The 18041-nt window shown below is 42.0% G+C and overlaps 3 protein-coding genes across 8 annotated transcripts in view; 2 read left to right on the forward strand and 1 right to left on the reverse strand.

The window, feature by feature from the left end:
• Positions 1 to 8924, forward strand: part of P2RY14 (purinergic receptor P2Y14) — a 34125-nt gene extending 25201 nt beyond the window's left edge. For 2 of the 4 annotated variants that reach the window (XM_082224584.1, XM_082224585.1), the window contains exons 2-3: positions 5043 to 5141; positions 7106 to 8924. In XM_082224584.1, the coding sequence (XP_082080710.1) occupies positions 7126 to 8139 (1014 nt within the window). In that variant the 5' untranslated portion in view covers positions 5043 to 5141; positions 7106 to 7125 and the 3' untranslated portion in view covers positions 8140 to 8924. Of the gene's footprint in view, positions 1 to 843; positions 2602 to 2697; positions 3352 to 5042; positions 5142 to 7105 lie in introns of those variants that run through there. The other 2 variants (XM_082224586.1, XM_082224583.1) reach the window with 2 other exon arrangements.
• The window catches only part of MED12L (mediator complex subunit 12L), a 176141-nt gene that overhangs the window by 109706 nt on the left and 48394 nt on the right, over positions 1 to 18041 (reverse strand). The window lies entirely within an intron of this gene.
• Positions 12186 to 18036, forward strand: GPR171 (G protein-coupled receptor 171). 2 transcript variants are annotated; one of them, XM_082224594.1, is made up of 3 exons: positions 12186 to 12649; positions 15206 to 15262; positions 16021 to 18036. In XM_082224594.1, exon 3 carries the CDS (start codon positions 16076 to 16078, stop codon positions 17039 to 17041), a length of 966 nt encoding a protein of 321 aa, XP_082080720.1. In that variant the 5' UTR covers positions 12186 to 12649; positions 15206 to 15262; positions 16021 to 16075; the 3' UTR covers positions 17042 to 18036. The 2 variants fall into 2 exon arrangements, with proteins under 2 accessions (XP_082080720.1, XP_082080719.1); XM_082224593.1 differs by lacking the exon at positions 15206 to 15262 and having other exon boundaries at positions 12190 to 12649.

Genomic DNA, 18041 nt, shown 5'->3' on the forward strand with positions numbered 1-18041 from the left:
CAGAGGTCAGACGATGTCTGCTCCTTATACAACATTCTGATTTGACAGGGGAAGCAGAGTGACTGCTGATAAAATCAGTAGCCTCCTATTCCTTTTCCCACCGCAAAGTCTAGTGATGCAAAATTAATGTGACAACCCTGTACTGCTAGTTTTCCCACTGCACTTCATTACCTGGCAGGCCAGGGAAACGCTGAGCACTGTCAGTGCCACATAATGCAATATGAGATTACTGGGAACTGTGGGAGAAGGGAGAGAGGCTGCAGCTTTTGCAGGCAGCTACATGAGTCTTGTATGTCCTAGTTCCAATGCTATGTATTTAAGAGGGAAACTGCTCTTCCTGAGGAGCTTACATTAGGGTTACCAAACATCCCCAGTTCCCGGGGACAGTACCCGGATTTGCAAATCTGCCCCTGGAATGTCCCCAGATTTGCAAATCTGTCCCTGGGAAATGTGGCAGCAGCAGCCTCAGCAGCCCGGAGCCAGCCTGTTAGTGCAGTTGGCTCTGGCTGGCTTATGGAGCTGCTCGCTGCCGTGGCGCCCGCCATTTTTTCTGTGACACGGCAGCCAGCAGCTCCTGAAGCCAGCCAGAGCCAACTGCACTAACAGGCTGGCTCTGAGCTGCTGAGGCTGCCACTACCAGGCTCACCCCTCCCGGGCCATGACTCCCGAGCCTTCCCTGATCTATCAAAACAAAGGGGGGGAGGAGATCAGGGAACGCTCGGGAGTTATGGGCGGGCGGCACACCGTTGCCCAGTTAAAAAAAAACTCTGCGCATTTATGTTTCACAGGGTGCAAAAGAAGGGCTTTACACCTTTATATAATATGCTTGGGCCAAGGGTCTTTTGCCTCACCTTCCCCACTACTGACTCCCTGTTGCTACCCAACTTCAAAAAAAAAAAGGGTCCCCGGATTCATTGAAAAAAAATGGTAACCATAGCTTACATGCTTTTGACAGCATAGGGCAGCCTACCCTAAACCTGGTGCCCTCTGGACCGCAACTCCCATAAGCTTCAGCCAGCAGAGTCATAACAAGGGCGAATAAAAACATTGCAGCCAGTGATGACAAGGCTTGTGCCAGTTGTGGATAAAGGCGGGTTTTGCATATCAAGGTTATGTTTCAGTCACAGATAAGAATAATGGTTTCTTGGGGAAATGTTGTTTGTGCAGTGGCACCACACCTTGCATTTGGTTATGTGGGCTTCTTTGGAAAATAATCATCATTAGTCTGCAGGGAACAATGGGTTCATGCAGCTGCCTTAAATTGGTTAGTCCACTGGACTTGAATTGTATGCCAAGGGTTGTGAAAGCTCGCTCTCTTCCTTCAGAGTTCTTGAGCTTTCTCCAGTACGCCTTATGAAATGCATTGTGTGTGGAGGCTAAAATAAAATGTACCAGGTCAGAAAAGTGCTGAGTTCAGTCCACAGTGGAAACCTGATAGTGTACAGAATAAAAACTTTCTTTTTTTAAAAAAAAGATTTTGATCCAATAGTTCCAGGTAAAAAGCAGACCAGAACGAAACAGCACAGGATCATAAGTCTCATAAGTCTTAACAAAATAGGAAACACCTTCCTTTTTCCTAAGCATAGGGAAGGCACACGTAGAAAGTCCTTGCCTTGACACAATACAGGTACTCCCTCTTTTTTGCCATTCAGAGTTTGTTCAGGTCATATGCCACCATGGCTTCTTCGAAGTTCAAGTGGCTAGATCAGCAGTGAAATACCCAAGCAACTTCCCTTTCATAAACTTAAGAAATCACAGCATGTGATTTTTTTTCTCAGCTCACAGGATACAAAGCAGGCGATTCTTGCAAAAGCTGGTTGTTCACACATGTAAACAGCTGGCATGAGAAATATATATACGTAGAGGCAGTGGCTACGTTGTGTCCTTAGAACAGTTCTCTTTCAGAATCCAAAAGCAGAGCTACGTAAATGATTCAAAGAAGCAAAGAATTATGATAGTTGAATTTCTAATAACTGCATTTATACTCTATGTCTGATTGTGTGTTTTTCAATGCCCTAGAAAACATTTTTTAAAGGTCATTATAAAGATGCCAGCAATCACAACTTATCAGAAACACAAGTTCTTTCCCACACTGTCCAAAGTGGCTCACAACAGATGGTGGCTTTCCCCGTTGACTAAAAGAACGGGTATAGTTGAAGAGGAATCAAACTGCTTTCCCTAGAAATTCTCATTTGAAGGTTTACTATCTTGTGCCAATTGTGATCTCATTCTTGTCTTTAAAAAGAATGCCGAGTTACTTCCAATTTCATACGTAAGGAAAGCACTCCGTTATTAAGGTCATGACTTCTTCTCCAAGTACCGTATGAATGAGTCAGGAAATGAGCACAAGTTCCCTTGCACGGCTACAAAACCACCAGTCACTGCATTATACTAAAAGGAAGCTGGAGTGCAGCAAACCCTTTTGTCCATGGCAGGGCCTTCTCTGGAGTGGTCCCGTTTGTGGAATGCCCTTCCTGGTTAGGGTGCCCGTCTCCCTCCCTACTGAATTCCAGGACAGATTTAGAATCATTCCTGTTTACCCAGGCAATTGATGGGTTATAGACACTGGCCGTGGCAAACACGGAATTAATAATTATGCAGGTACGTGACTGCTTTTTAATGTTTTCAGAAGCTGTGAGTGTTTAAATGTTTTAGGGTGTTTTGAGTTGTTTTGAAATGTTTAAATTGTGTTTTACTGGACTGCTTTCACATTTTGATGTTTGCTACTCTTGGTTCCTTCGGGAGGAAGGGTGGAATAGAAATCTAGTAAAAATAATCATCTGGGTGATGGTAGCCTGTGGCCCTCCATTTGTTGTGGGACTCCAACTCTCATTAGCTCCAGCCAGTATGACAAATGGTCAGGAATGATGGGAGCTGTAGTTCAGCAACCCAGAGTGGAACTGCGCTGAACAGTTTCCAGAGATAAATGCACAGCATCTCCCAGAGCACTGAAGCCAACTCTTTTTAACTGTTCTATAGAATGCTTCTAAGAGTGAGGCAAAAAAAATCTACAGAGGCTATATGCTAGCAAGTAAGATTTCAGCTTTCACAGCATTTCCTCTTTTTTTTGCCAAAGTCTGCGGTTTGTCACTTAAATAGTTCAAATCTGCCCTTCGTGGAAGTATAGGAGAGCTGGCCAGCTGCAGCATTTGACACTTAACCCATACTTGGCACCAACAAGAAACATTACTAACAATGGCTTTTTTCAAGTCCAATTTTGGAGTTCAAGAAGTTCCAGGGTTTTTAAACCAGGCAGGGCAGGAATAGCAGGGAGCATTATTCCTGCATGAATTCAGAAACATATTTTTTAGTTACTTAATAGCTTGAAAGGATACCGGACTCTCCAAATTGGTAAGTAAATGCAACTGAAGCATTCTAATAAGCATAAGCTTGTTTTTTAAAGACTCCTTCATATGGAAACGCTTAATCCTAATGCAAGTCATTTTCTCAGCTTAAAAATTGGAAGCAGAAAGCCAATAAAACTTTTTTAAGTGTGCGGCTTCTAGTAATGAAATGTATTGTTCCGTCACATCCTCCAATATTTCACAGATGAATAACAGGGGACTATTCAGTACTTATAATAGCTTATTCTGTTTACTAAGGTTCACCTAACTTACATAGGGCTGAAGACGCTTCTCTGCATGCTGTACTAATTTCACCCTGTATTAACTAGCACCACATGAGTTTCTGAGGAAGTTAGAAAAAGCTTCTTTTATTATTATGTCAATTTATTCTGTTTTGGGGTTCCCAAAGGATTTAAAGTTTTTAAATTTAAGGATTTTTCAAAAAGAATTTGAAAAGTTAATCTGGTTGCATTTTGATACAGAATAGCTGTAGCTCCAACACATTCAGGATACTTTGCTGTTTGGGTAGGCAGTTATAATGTGAATGTAAAAATGTGTGCTTTTTAAAGATATCTTCAAAAGGAGAGACCAGAAAAGTTACCATACCTCATAAATAAGGGCAATGGCAGAATGTTTACAAATAAGAATATGTTTCGGTTATACATGTTGCAAAATATAATAATCCTGTTCTGTTTCTTTTCTGAAAATCCATTATCAATTCATTTCCCATGAGCTGAAAGTAAGAATACAGTAATGGGTTGAATCCCACAGCCTGCTCCCACTAGTCCTAGTTTTTCCTGGATTAAGTTACACTCAGGACATTACCTACTGGCAGAAAAGGGGGGTGGGATTTTGCTGATGTCTGCCTCTCCCAGCAGCCCCTGGCCACCTTTTCCCATGCGATTCTGGAGGGTGCGCCAACCCTCAAAAGCCCATTTTCAAGGGGTTGCAGAGACAGAGGGAATTGATGAAAATCTCCTCCTGAAGGAGTCCAAATAAAGGATATAAATCATGGGTCCAACCCTATGTTTGCTAGGCTGGAAAGCAGAAAGGCAGACAAAAAAGGGAGCAAAAGGAACCTCAAGCAAATAAACTCAGGGATTTTTCTGTCTTGCTATAGCTCCTTTATGGAGGGCAGGCACCTTATTTTGTACTGAGAACCATACTGGAAATGCTTCCCGTTGCGTTTTCAAATCAATTCTTACCACCTTGAGGGCTGTGTAACTGGCAATGTTGATTTTGCAGTTTAAAATCAATGGACAGGGTTATCAAGTTCTAGTAAGAGTCTAGCAATGTCTGCAGAAAAGGGCCCTGGGCAGCAGAACCCTGCCTTTCAGTAAAAGCTGGAAATAGAGGTTATATACAATTGCTAAAGTTAACCCCACTGAAGCACTTAATTTACCCCATTTGAAATCAACAGGATCCAATAGTGCTTATTTTTTGGGAGAGCTGTACCAACAGAACCAAGAACTGTATATTCAACCAGGGTTCTCAAATTGGGGAGATCGCATGGCACTTACAAGGGAGGGAGGGAAACATACATTTGCAGTAAAAGTCTTCATACTATAAATTTAGTGTATCTCAAGGTATTTTAACTTTCCCAGCCATGTCAAATAAGAGGAAATACTATCTTTTTCTCACATTTAAGATCCCAGTTTTTACCTGACAGCTAAATTTTCACCCCTCTTATTCATACAGACCTACCCAAGAATGGCAGACTCCGTGTGTTCCTTAGAACGGAAAGCCTCCCCAGTCAAGTGAATATACAAGACAACATACAAGATCCAAGAAAATAAGGTAAGCAAGGCTATTTCAGCAACGCTGAAGATTTCACTCTGCAGTTCCAGGTTTGGTGGTCCCTCCAGGAAAGCAATTTACACTCCCTCCAGCAAGAATTCCTTTTATAATCTCTTACACAAGGGATAGTTAATGTTGCGTGGCAAGGTCCCAAACACTCCCAGGAAGTGGAATAAAGACATTTTAGGTTAATGGGCGAAAAAGGCCACAACTTTATTGGTTACAGAATGTGAGTGGTATTGGTTTGGCTATTTCTGACTCCTGCCTGTCTGCAGGAGTCTTGGAAGGGTTAACCACCAGAAGGGGGAGCCCTGCTGATGCATATCAACTAGGAACTTCCCCAGGATCACTGCTAGGGGTTGTGCCATGGCCCTAGCGCCCCCCCCCCCCGGGTCTGGGGCTTCGGACAGAGGCCATGCCCCTCGGATTTCTTTAATGGAGTACCCTTGAAATAGGAGGGATAGGTGATGGCCACTACCTCCCCTCACCTTCAACCTAATACTCCAATGCCTAACCGCCTAACCTTACAAAGTTGTGGTGAATTGCTACAAGGTAGGCGAAAAACCAAATGGCCAATGCCAATTTGCCAAGTGGAAAAAATTCCTACCAAGCCCCTGCTAAAAAACAGGCGACCAACCGAAGTCCATAGCAAGGTCGGGAGATAAAGAGCCTAACCTAAGGGAGGGGGGGAGAGAACTGTCCAAGCAGGGAGAAAAGGAACATGTCCTCTGCTGTGGGCAGTTTAAATAGCCCGCACCACACCCCCAGAGCATCCGGATTGGACATCCTTGGGTTGACGCGGCCGAGGACCAACCAATGGCGCTGGGGCTATCCTGCCCCATGTGCGTGGGGAGGGCTTGCTCCCAGCCCACAACGTCATCTCCCCGGGGACAGGAAATGGCTTTGCTGGACTACAGCTCCCATAATCCCTGAACAGTGGACATGCTAGCCAAAGCTGATGGAAGTTGTAACATCTGGGAGGTTGTCACCTTAGCTAGCCCTCTCATGGTATCTTATTGCTCATTTCCGAGCACAATTCAAAGTGCTGATGCTAACCTTTAAAGACCTAAATAGGTAAACCTGAAGGAGCGTCTCCACCCCCATCGTTCAACCCGGACACTGAGGTCCAGCTCCAAGAACCTTCTGGCGGTTCCCTCACTGTGATAAGTGAGGTTACAGGGAACCAGGCAGAAGGCCTTCTCAGTAGTGGCACTCACCCTGTGGAGTGTGCTCCCATCAGATGTCAAGGAAATAAATAACTATCTGACTTTCAGAAGACATCTGAAGGCAACCCTGTATAGGCAAGTTTTTAATGTCTGATGTTTTCTTGTGTTTTTAATATTGTTTGGAGCTGCCCAGAATGGCTGGGGAAACCCAGCCAGATGGGCAGGGTATAAAAAATAAATTATAGTCTTATTATTATCATCATTTGTCATCTGCTGGTAGAAGAGGTGATGGTTTGGTCTTGCATTGGACCCATGGTCCAATTTAGTACACCCATCAAACATTCGCCAACAGCTGCTCAGCTTCACTGGTTATGTTATTCTGTGTGTTCTCTTATACCTCCCTTATACAGCAATAGTACTCAAACTTCTTCATAGTAGCAAATATCAAGACAATATTCATGCTTAGGCTCCCAAAAAACGCCCAGAAAGTTTGCACCTGTGGATGTGAAACCTACACTGGCTGCAAAGTACATTATATTTCAGCATACTGAACAAACATTGCTCTGTGCATTTTTGCCTCTGGTCATACCCACAGCAGGCAAATGCCACCCCTGGAAAGTTCCCAAGAATGGCTGAAAAAGGCTCCCAATTCCTGCTCTTGCGGAAACATATTTGATTTAGCTCCATGCAAAAATGTTCCTGAATGTGGTCTTCATGTGCCATATAGGAAGATACATGGGGGGATTCTGCTGCAGGTGGATAACTCTTGTGGATAACTCTTTCTTTCTCTGCTCACAGGAACTGAAAATGCACTAGAGATGCCTAATTCAAGCACTCCTCTAGGAAACTCCTGCAGCTTCAATGAGATAATAAGAAAACAAGTTCTTCCAGTTGCCTATGGTCTGATCTTTCTAGGAGGAATCCTGTTGAATGGGGTGGCAGCCTGGGTCTTTCTGTACATTCCCAGCAAGACAAGTTTTATCGTCTATCTCAAGAACATTGTGGTTGCTGACCTCATCATGAGCTTAACTTTCCCATTTAAAGTTTTCGCCGATTCAGAAATTGGATCTTGGCGGCTCAGTGTTTTCGTCTGCCGTTTTTCAGCAGTCATATTTTACCTAAATATGTATATCAGCATAACACTGTTTGGTCTCATAGGCTTCGACCGATGCTACAAAGTTGTGAAGCCTCAGTTCATCACATCTTTCCATACTGTTCGATGTAGCAGATGTATCTGTGTAGCCGTGTGGGCACTTCATATAGTGATATCACTTCCCAATACAATTTTAACCAATCAACATCCTACCAAAAATCTTTCGAAGAACTGTGTGAACCTCAAAAATGAACTTGGAGTCCAATGGCACAAGGCTTCGAACTACATCTGCTTAGGAATTTTTTGGACTGTCTTTTTACTCCTAATAGCCTTTTACAGTTCTATAGCAAGGAAAATATATCTATCCCACCAAAAATTCAGGAAAAACTCCAAACGGTCAAGGAAAAAAACCAATCGGAATATTTTCACCATCATGCTTGTATTTATCATTTGCTTTGTCCCATACCATGTTGTAAGAATCCCATACACATTGAGTCAAACTGCTTCACATCATTATAACTGCCTAACAAAAGAGGTGTTGTTTTACCTAAAGGAGCTTTCTCTGCTCCTGTGTGCTGCAAATGTTTGCCTTGATCCTATTATTTATGTATTTCTTTGCCAACCCTTCAAGGAAAGGTTGTACCAAAAATTGCACCTCAAGTTGAAGGTGTCTGAGGAATTAGAAAACTCTAGATCTAAAAAGTCAAATGTGATTTGTGAAACAGTAGTTATTCCATAAATTCCAATCAAGCGTCTGGAAACCAAGCCTTATCGGGAACAGTTGAGAGAACTGGGTATGTTTAGCCTGGAAAAGAGGAGACTGAGAAGAGCTATGAAAGCCATCTTCAACTATCTCAAGGACTGTCACATAGAAGAGGGGGGAAACTTGTTTTCTCCTGCTCTGGAGGGTAGGACTCGAAACAATGGCTTCAAGTTACAAGAAAGAAGATTCCGACTAAACATCAGAAAGAACTTTCTGACAGTTAAGAGTTGTTCGATAGTGGAACTGACTCCGCTGGAAGGTGGTGGACTTTGCCTCATTGCAGGTTTTTAAGCAGAAGTTGGATGGCCATCTGACATGGATACTTTAGTTGTCTGCATTGCAGAAGGTTGGACAAGTTGACCATCAGAATGCATGCCAACTCTACAATTCTTTGATTCTGTGAGAGCAAGCTATTTACAATATGCTAAGATGGACCCAATGGGGGGCTGGTCCTTGAGTGCAAATGGGGCACTGCCTCACCAAGCTGAGCCTGCCCTTAGCTAGCCCTCACTTCACTGCCTTCTTTCTTGCAACCAGTAAGAAGGTGACTTTGACTGTCTTACACCTCAACTGAATCTAAACAATATGGACAGCTGTAGCTGACTTAAAAGACAACTGTATCACTATTGTGAATGAACTGATTGTTTCACTTGGCTCCTCGATTTTTTATTAATATATTTGTATGCAAAAGTCATACAAACATGAGTGCTATGTGCATTTTGTGCTTGAATTTGTATAAAAATAAAATAATGTGGATTTCAGCAATGGCTATTTAATATCTATCATCTATCTATCTATCTATCTATCTATCTATCTATCATCATCTATCTAATTTTATAAATGCTGTATTGCTAGAAAGAATCCCTTATCGGAAGAGTTATACAGTGGTACCTTGGTTCTCAAACTTAATCCGTTCCGGAAGTCCGTTTCAAAACCAAAGCGTTCCAAAACCAAGGTGCGTTTTCCCATAGAAAGTAATGCAAAACGAATTAATCCATCCCAGACTTTTAAAAACAACCCCTAAAAAAGCAATTTAACATGAATTTTACTATCTAACGATGATAAAAAGTAAAATTATTTTTTTTCTTACCTGCACTGATGATAGTCATTGTTTGGATTGGGGGTGGGGGCTTTTATCTATTTCCACAGTCACACAATCAATCAATCAATCAATCAATCAATCAGTAGCTGAACTGGGTTCCACACAGTCACAAAAACAAATTAATTGAAAAAGCCTCAAAAACAAAAAATAAATAGCAAAAACAAAAGCGCCAAACTTAAATCAGTTCTGGAAGTCCATTTTACTTCCGAAATGTTCAAAAACCAAGGCGCAGCTTCTGATTGGTGCAGGCGCCCTGGAAACAATAGCCGACAGCTGCATTGGACGTTCGGCTTCTGAAAAATGTTTGAAAACAGGAACACTTACTTCTGGGTTTTCAGAGTTTGAGAACCAAAGTGTCTGAGTACCAATGCATTTGAGAACTAAGGTACAACTGTATTCTTGAATTTCTCCAGTGAAAATCTTCATCCCTTCTCTTTTGCAAACACAGCCTCTTCAACTAAAACAGTACTCTCATAACTTTAACCCAACAATAGCATCAGGCATCCCAGTGGCAATCTACATTAAGTCAATGGGGGGGGGGGTAATTTTCTATCAACAGTTCCCAGGTGTATTGTATGAATATTAGTTCAGAGATCTGCTTTCCCTCACTGGTGCACGCTCTTGGCAATGGTGATATTTGCTCCCTTCTCGACAGAAGGAGGGAACAACAGGAAACAATGCCAATTGGAGTATATAGGCAGATCAGTGGTTTGGGAGGACATGGCTTCTCAAACAAAAGCTGCAGGTATGATTCAAGTCTGACTCAGAACAGCAAAAGGTTGCAACTCTCTTGTCAGTTCCACAACTGAGAGCTAGTCAGACGCCTTCTGTAATACACAACTCTGGTCTCCGAGTTGAGTAGGCCATGAGAACAGTTCCCCCTTATTAGATGCCACAATATGGTGTTGGAAACTGTTCATTTTGAACTGGAGAAACCTCTGTAGCATTAGGGAGCTAGATTCAATGGAAATGAGATTATTTGAGGGATGGAAGTCTTGTTCCTTCTAGCAAGATTTGAGATTTAGGGTCAGCATTGTTGGAAGCAGTCCCGATTTTCTTCTGCTTCTCAGTTCCTGTTTAATGTTTCATTGTTCGCAATCACATCAGATGCCTCCAAAAATGTAAGGGTGCCATGCTCAGCACTCATTTCCTCAGCTCCAATGAATCAAAGTTCCTCAAGTTTGCTCCACCACCACCCATGATTGCTGAATTGAACATCCGTAGTCTCAGGCTGTATACCTATAAATACTAAATGATAGCGACAAGCATGAGAATGCTGTTGCCTCATGCCCTGTTCATAAGCTTCCCTCAGGATCCTGTTAGAAAGAATTACAGACTAGAGGGATATGAGGGTCACACCCAAGACTTCACAATAAGTTTGAAGATAGAATATGAAGTATTTCAGGGACTGTATCACTATCTGGAATGTCTAAGTTTAAAATTTATGTTGTTTGATATGATTTTGTTTATTTGGGGGGTTTAAAAACTTTCTTTTCATTGGACCCAACGAAGAAAGCTGAGAATACCGGGGTCCTTTTTGCATAGAAAACATATTTATGTGAGGTCCTTTTCATTCATTCGGTGGTTGTCTACTGAACACAGGACACAAACCTGCTTCTGGATTCATGAGCATGGGGAGGGAAATGAATTTAAGAAGTCGGTTAGACCACAGTCTTTTTGATAATACATTTTTATCAGTAGTTTTTATAAGACAACAACAACCATAGTCTGTAGATATTGCAAAAAAATTGCTATGAATGCTTCTCAGAATAAAGCCATTTCAGAGATGACGGCACTATTATTAATCTATGTAATTGTATCACTCCAAATTAAGTTCCGAGAAACAGATAGGTGCATCTCTCTGTTGCAACAATTAACATAAGCAACAACAACAAAATGGTAGCCGCACTGTAGCTGATACTAAAGGAATTCCTTAACACAGACACACAGGAACGTTATGAAATGATCCCGATATACTGTATTTTTCGCTCTATAAGACGCACTTTTCCCCTCCTAAAAAGTAAGGGGAAATGTGTGTGCGTCTTATGGAGCGAATGCAGGCAGGAGGCTCTGCTCAGCGCTCCCTTTAAAGAGCCGTGTGGAGTGTGTGTGCAGCTTTTCGGGGCTTTCCCCCGAGGAGGGAGAAGGGCTGCCCTTCTTGGGGGACCCTTAGCCGCGTGCAGCCTCTCCCGGGCAGGGAATGAAGGCTCCCCTTGCCCGGGAGAGGCTGCGCGTGGTTATCCCATGAGCCAAGATAGCCAGCGGGATCGCTGCGATCCTGCTGGCTGTCCTGGCTTCTTGTTTAACCGCACACAGCCTCCGCAGGGCACGGGGAGCCTTCATCCCGCTGCCCTGTGGAGGCTTCGTGCGGCTATCCCTGGCTTTTGCGGGAGGTGGGGGGAAGGGACAGAGCGCACTCTGCTCAGCGCTCCCTTTAAAGAATACTTTTTCCCCCTCTAAAAATTAGGTGTGCTTTATCGGCTGGTGCGTCTAATAGAGCGAAAAATACGGTAGTTCAAGTTCCAATGCTTTCAGTGGAAGAATTCAACCTACGCTAAAATCTCTTGAGATTAGCAAAAGTCAATTCAATGTTTTGTTTTGTTTTTGCCTGTTTGTCTAAATTATGCTTTTATAACAATGTTTTATTTATTTTAGTCATAACATTGTAATTCCGTTGCTCCAGAAGCGGTTTAGTCACGCTGGCCACATGACCCGGAAAGCTGTCTGTGGACAAATGCTGGCTCCTCGGCCTGAAAGTGAAATGAACGCCACACCCCATAGTTCTCTATGACTAGACTTAACCATCCAGCGGTCCTTTACCTCTACCTTTAATACTTTAAAATACTTTAATACTTTACCTCTATTTAAAACTTGCTGCAATTGATTTTGCTGGACTGTGCACCACCTAGATAGGATCAGTGAAGGACTGCTTTAATTAAAACCTTTAAAATTACATACATATTTATGCTCTGCTGAACCTCACACTCCAGTTTGCTCCCTGAGAAAGCAAGGTGCATTATTCTGCTACTATCTCAACTGTTCTGGCATTCCACTGGCAAAAATTAAAAGGATAATGGTCTCAAGTCATTACAGCAACTTTGCTTTCCCACCCAATCACAAGAGGAGGATGAAGTATTATTTTGCAACAGTGAATAATTCTGAACTCTTAGGAGTGTGCGTACACGCACACACCTTCAGATGGCTTTTGGTTTCATAGACGTCAACTGATGTGTTTGAAAGCCACAGGAAAATCTCTTTTAAGATTCGAACTATATAAAGAGCAAAAGGAAAAGTAGCTGGCCACAAGGCAAAAAGCAGGTCGCCTGCCAATACTAAACAGGACATTTAACAAACTTCTTCAATGCTTTTTGGACTCTAAAACAGGTATGTACCTTTTAAAATACTTTACCCAGTCATTATTATTATTGACGCAAATACAAAACGCAGGCTATGTAAACTGCTGGTGTTTGCAATTAGGGACAAACTCAGTATAGATACTCCATGCTGAAACTTCATAGTCACAAAAACTGCAACGACTTTTTCTGTTGAAGGAGTTGACAGAATCAAGCATTCGCTATCTCAGGACCACAGTGCAATTTCCTTTGTAACTGATTCAAAGTGACTGTCATTTCTCAGAAGGAAGATTATGATATTTAAACTCAGTGGAAGAACACCTCTGTTTTATATGCAGATGGTCCCTGGTTCAAACCTCGCCCTCTCCAGGAATGGCTGGGATAGAACTCGTTCTTAAACCCTTGAGATCTGCTGCTATAGACTACGCTAAGCTAGGAGGACCAGTGATTTGACTCTGTATAAGGCAGCTTTCTGCATTCCTATGCGTTTCATCCCTTCATAGCGGTTGCTCCCAAACTCTCTCAGATCTTTCTAGCACTGTGTTCTGGTTAAATTCTTTAGACTCCCAAGATTTAAAAGGAATCATCTGTGTAAGCTACTAATAAAATGGACGTAGGATATACCAAAGTTGACCAATGGCATACTTCCACATGGTGTTGATAGTATGCAGAGACCCAGACCTGCTTAGCTTCAGCAATGTGCCTTCAGACCCTGGGAAAATAACTGACTTTCCACACTTATCAACCCTCAGGCACCACACATCCCTTGCCGACTGGGAACTTGGCTGATTAGCAGTCTGATCCACATGGTCAGTTAACTGCACACATTACAGGCGTATTTTAACACTTGCCACACCACTGTCATAACACACGACACCAGCCTAAGAGCGCAATGCTGAATTGTACTCAACCTGACCAGGCCCCCTTGCTGACTATTAGTAAATAGCTGCTGGCATGCACCTAATGACCTGAAGAGAAGCCCACCAGATTTCAACATTTCAGGCATTCTGTAAGCAAACAAAAGCCACCTTACTCCAACAAGCCCTTGGTTACTTTGATTTGGCTAATAACAGATTTTGTTTTAGTAGTGCTACAGTTACTTGCTGCTACTGCTATTGATTAGCTTGATTCTGAGGTTTTAATTCTGCTACTGATGTCTGTTTGATTTCTGCCTAGTTTAAGTTGTTAGCTACCTTGTGCTCCTGTGGTCGGAGGAAAGGCAGGATATAAAAACAAGATGTGAAATAGTTAGCTGGCTATAGATGTCTCGTGAGTTGTGAAAAATGAGGTAGCAATGGGCTGTGGTCAGAAAGCCCTTGAAAAAATACATCCCCATAGCTAATACACACTTGAATAAGCAAACCATCTGCAAATCTTTAGCTTACAGAGTTCTAGGAGAAGTGAAACCCATTGAAAGGTGCAGATACATCTAGAAGTAGCCTTGCCAAGTTGATTAGAGTAGATGCTACTTTAGAGTAATCAAGTCATTACAAAGGTTTGGATAAATGGACAATTTTGTTGTCTGTAGAGAGGTACATACAAACTGGGCCCTCATCCTCATTTATTTTTATTTATAAAATTATTTATATACCACTACCTCATTAAAAAAATAAAATCAGTTCAGAACAATAGATAAAACCATAAAATTAAAACAAAACAAAACAAAAGATAATAGAAATCAGAAAACTATTGGGGAAAGATAATTTCCTGACAGAGTGAACAGTTTTCAAAAGTCATTTAAAAGCTGACTTACTGCCACAGAGTTGTCCGACGCTTGGCTAAATGAGGATGTTTGTAATTTGATTTCCATTTATAACTTTTATAACCAACAAGAGTGTATTATACAAACCTCCAACGCCTCACGCCTCACTATCACTTGCCTCCTCTCTGATGGATTCTCCATTTGCCTGGCTTTGACGTGTTTCAGACTATCCCTTGCCCAACCAACTGATTTTATTTCATTCTGATGTAAATTCTGACCCATTGCTACAAATTTACTCATAAGGTGAGTTGAGTTTGGCATTTGTGCTCCAGGCAATCCAAATTGTGCTGGGAGCTTCTGAGCAGGTTGGCCACACTAGTCCCCTGCTGTGCAGTCACACTACCTTCTGCATTACAGCGGTACCTCAGTTTACGAACTTAATCCATTCTGGAAGTCCATTCTTAAACCAAAACCATTCTTAAACCGAGGTGCACTTTCCCTAATGAGGCCTCCCGCCACCGGTGCCCTTCCACCGGCTTCCCTTTGTAGACTGAGGTGAAGTTCGCTAACCGGAACATTACTTCCGCTTTTGCGGAGTTCGTATACAGAATAATTCGTAAACAGGGCTGTTCTTAAACCGAGGTACCACTGTAGTTTTATTGGCTAGTTATATAAACTAGGTTCCAGTGCTAACTATCTCTGAAAATGATGGCATACCTGTGGTATATTTGTGCACTTCAAAAAACTGCACAAAAAAATCACTTCCATTTACTGCCAAAGCTCTTGAAAAAAATGTAAATTGACACACACACATTTTATTTTTGTAAAACTGCCAACATTAACGATTCCAGCGTTTAACCTACAGTTCTGTTTGTACACCAACAGCTCCACAACAACTGGAGAGGGCAAACATCTATGAGGTGCATCAAATGGAAGCTGAAGGTTCACTGTTCTTCATCTGGAAATCATTACTGCATTTCATTTCTTAGAAATGTTAAAAATAGCCACTTCCTCTTCAGTGTGCATGGCTCTAGCAATGATTTCTACCAGTACATCTACAAAACAGATCCTGCTGCAAAAAATCAGACCATCAAACTATGGAAATGTTCTTGGCAAATATGGTTTTCTTGCATCTCAATTAAAACCTCCTATGCCTAGGGATGTCTGAGAATACCAAATCAAACAAAAAGAGAAGCAGTGTTCACACTTATTTGTTCCATTTCTGGGATGATTAAGTCTGCAATCAGCCCTGCTACCTGAAAAGGGAATGCTTTGGAGTAAATGCATTTCTCATATGAATGCAGCATCACACTGAACAGATTTGTCAAAAAGTTGCTTTAAACATTTTAAAAAAATATATGTGTACCATTGGCTGGGCCCAATGGAAGCTATAGCCCAAAACATCTGGCAGGCACCAGAATGGGGAAAGTGGCTCCTGAGCTTCTTAAGCAGGCATCCCCAAACTCGGCCCTCCAGATGTTTAGGGACTGCAACTCCCACCACCCCTAGCTAGCAGGACCAGTGGTCTGGGATGATGGGAATTGTAATCCCAAAACATCTGGAGGGCCGAGTTTGGGGGTGCCTGTTCTTAACAACAGTCACAGATTTGGTTAGGTATTGTGCGACACTATTGCTTACCGAAAGACAGTTTATTTGTTTGTTTATTTCTCTCTCTCTCTCTCTCTCTCTCCCAACTCCAGGTTTTGTCTCTCAGAAAAGGTGCACATACTTTGCCTCTCCTGTGAATCATTTAAGATGCGCATAACCAATTCCTCAGGTTGCAATGTTTATTCTGCCATGGAGCCATTTCCTTATTTTTATTACTTGATCTTTCTTATTGGGTTCATCGGGAGCTGCTTTGCCCTGTGGACCTTCCTGAAGGCAGAGCAACATCGCAAATGCATGAGCGTCTACTTAATTAACCTGCTAACAGCAGACTTTTTGCTAACCCTTGCCTTGCCGGTGAAAATCGCAGTTGATTTAGGAGTTGCTCCCTGGAAACTGAAAATATTCCACTGCCAAGTCACAGCTTGCCTCATCTATATCAACATGTACCTATCCATCATATTCTTGGGATTTGTAAGCATGGACCGTTGCCTTCAGTTAATACACAGCTGCAAGATCTATCGCATCCAGGAGCCTGGCTTTGCTAAGATGATATCAGCAGTAGTCTGGGCAATGGTTCTATTTATCATGGTGCCAAACATGGCAATTCCAATCAAAGAAATCAAAGAAACGGCCAATGTGGGCTGTATTGATTTCAAAACAACGGTGGGAAGAGATTGGCATGTTTTCACTAATTTCATTTGTTCTGCCATATTTCTCAATTTTTCCGCCATAGTGCTTATTTCTAACTTCCTTGTGATCAGATTACTCTATCGAAACAGATACAATGTGAGCTACGACAATGTGAAGAAAGCTCTGGTGAACATACTCTTAGTCACTGCAAGCTACATAATATGCTTTGTTCCTTACCATATTGTCCGGATCCCGTATACTCTGAGTCAAAGCAAAGCTATAACCACAGACTGCTCTCTCAGGCGAACGCTCTTCAAAGCAAAAGAATCCACCCTGCTACTTGGCGTGTCAAATCTCTGTTTTGACCCAATTTTGTATTTTTACCTTTCAAAGACATTTAGACTGAACGTGACAAAGGCTTTCGGGTCGCGTAAAGAAAATAATACTCCCCCAGAAAATGCATTAACAGAGACAGCACTTTGATGTTTCAATGGAGACTGCAGACCATTCCAGACAATTTATTGCACATTAAAAATGCATTGACCCCGCCCCCGCCCCAGCTAGAGCACACAATCTCTCCATCTTTTCTTCAGGTAGAGCTTCAGTTGCAAGGGCACTGCATTTTCTGAGAAAGAGAAAGAAGCAATATCCCCACCCCAAGGTACCATATTCATTGCTAGTAGCTATTGCTCTGTAGAATTTGGTTGCACAATGTGTCACAAGCAGTTGTCACATTTTGTTTCTGAAGGGTGAAATACAATGAAAGTCATACTCAGATTAGTCATTGATTTCAATAGTCTATGTATGACTTGGCTGGGTATTTCTCAAAGTGCCCCATGGCAAATGATTTAGCTGAGATTCCTGCATTGCAGAGGGATGAACGAGATGACCCTCAGGATCCCTTCCAACTCAACAATTCTATGAATTCTCCCCCTGCATACCTGTAACTTGACATTCAGATATCTTGAAGTGGCATGACTGAATACTTTGTGAGCCTTTTTGCTTTCATAACACTGACATTTAGAGTTATGTATATAAGAAGCATGTAATTCATCTAAGGGAGTACACACAGCGGGGTTGGTTCAGATGTAACAATAAAAAATGGTGTCACAGGAACAAGCCCCATGCTTACGAATGGTTTATGATTCTATTTTCATGTTAATCTGCTTGAAGACCATGATATGCTTGACAGACAATGTACAGTTTTCAAAATGTACTTGGATAAAATATTCATATAGGAACCCAAATCCAGGTAAAACTAGTCATGGCTAAGTCTAACTGGATATAAGGGAATGAGTTGAGTCAACTAATTTAACACTCACCTGTTTCAGTGACACTTTGTATGATGAGTATAACAAAACAACGAGGCACGACCTGGCCAAATGAATTGTCATTAGTTTGAAGTAAGCCAGTAAGCAATTTATTTATTTAACAGAATTGGCATCCCACTTAATTGTAAATAAAACCTCTAAGCAGTTTTGCT

The sequence above is a fragment of the Podarcis vaucheri genome (genome assembly GCF_965113315.1).
Source record: "Podarcis vaucheri genome assembly, chromosome: 5".
NCBI lineage: Eukaryota > Metazoa > Chordata > Lepidosauria > Squamata > Lacertidae > Podarcis > Podarcis vaucheri.

Bases quoted from the DNA above. Each gene is read 5' to 3' on its own strand.
- GPR171 (XM_082224594.1), top strand. From the start codon at position 16,076: ATGCGCATAACCAATTCCTCAGGTTGCAATGTTTATTCTGCCATGGAG.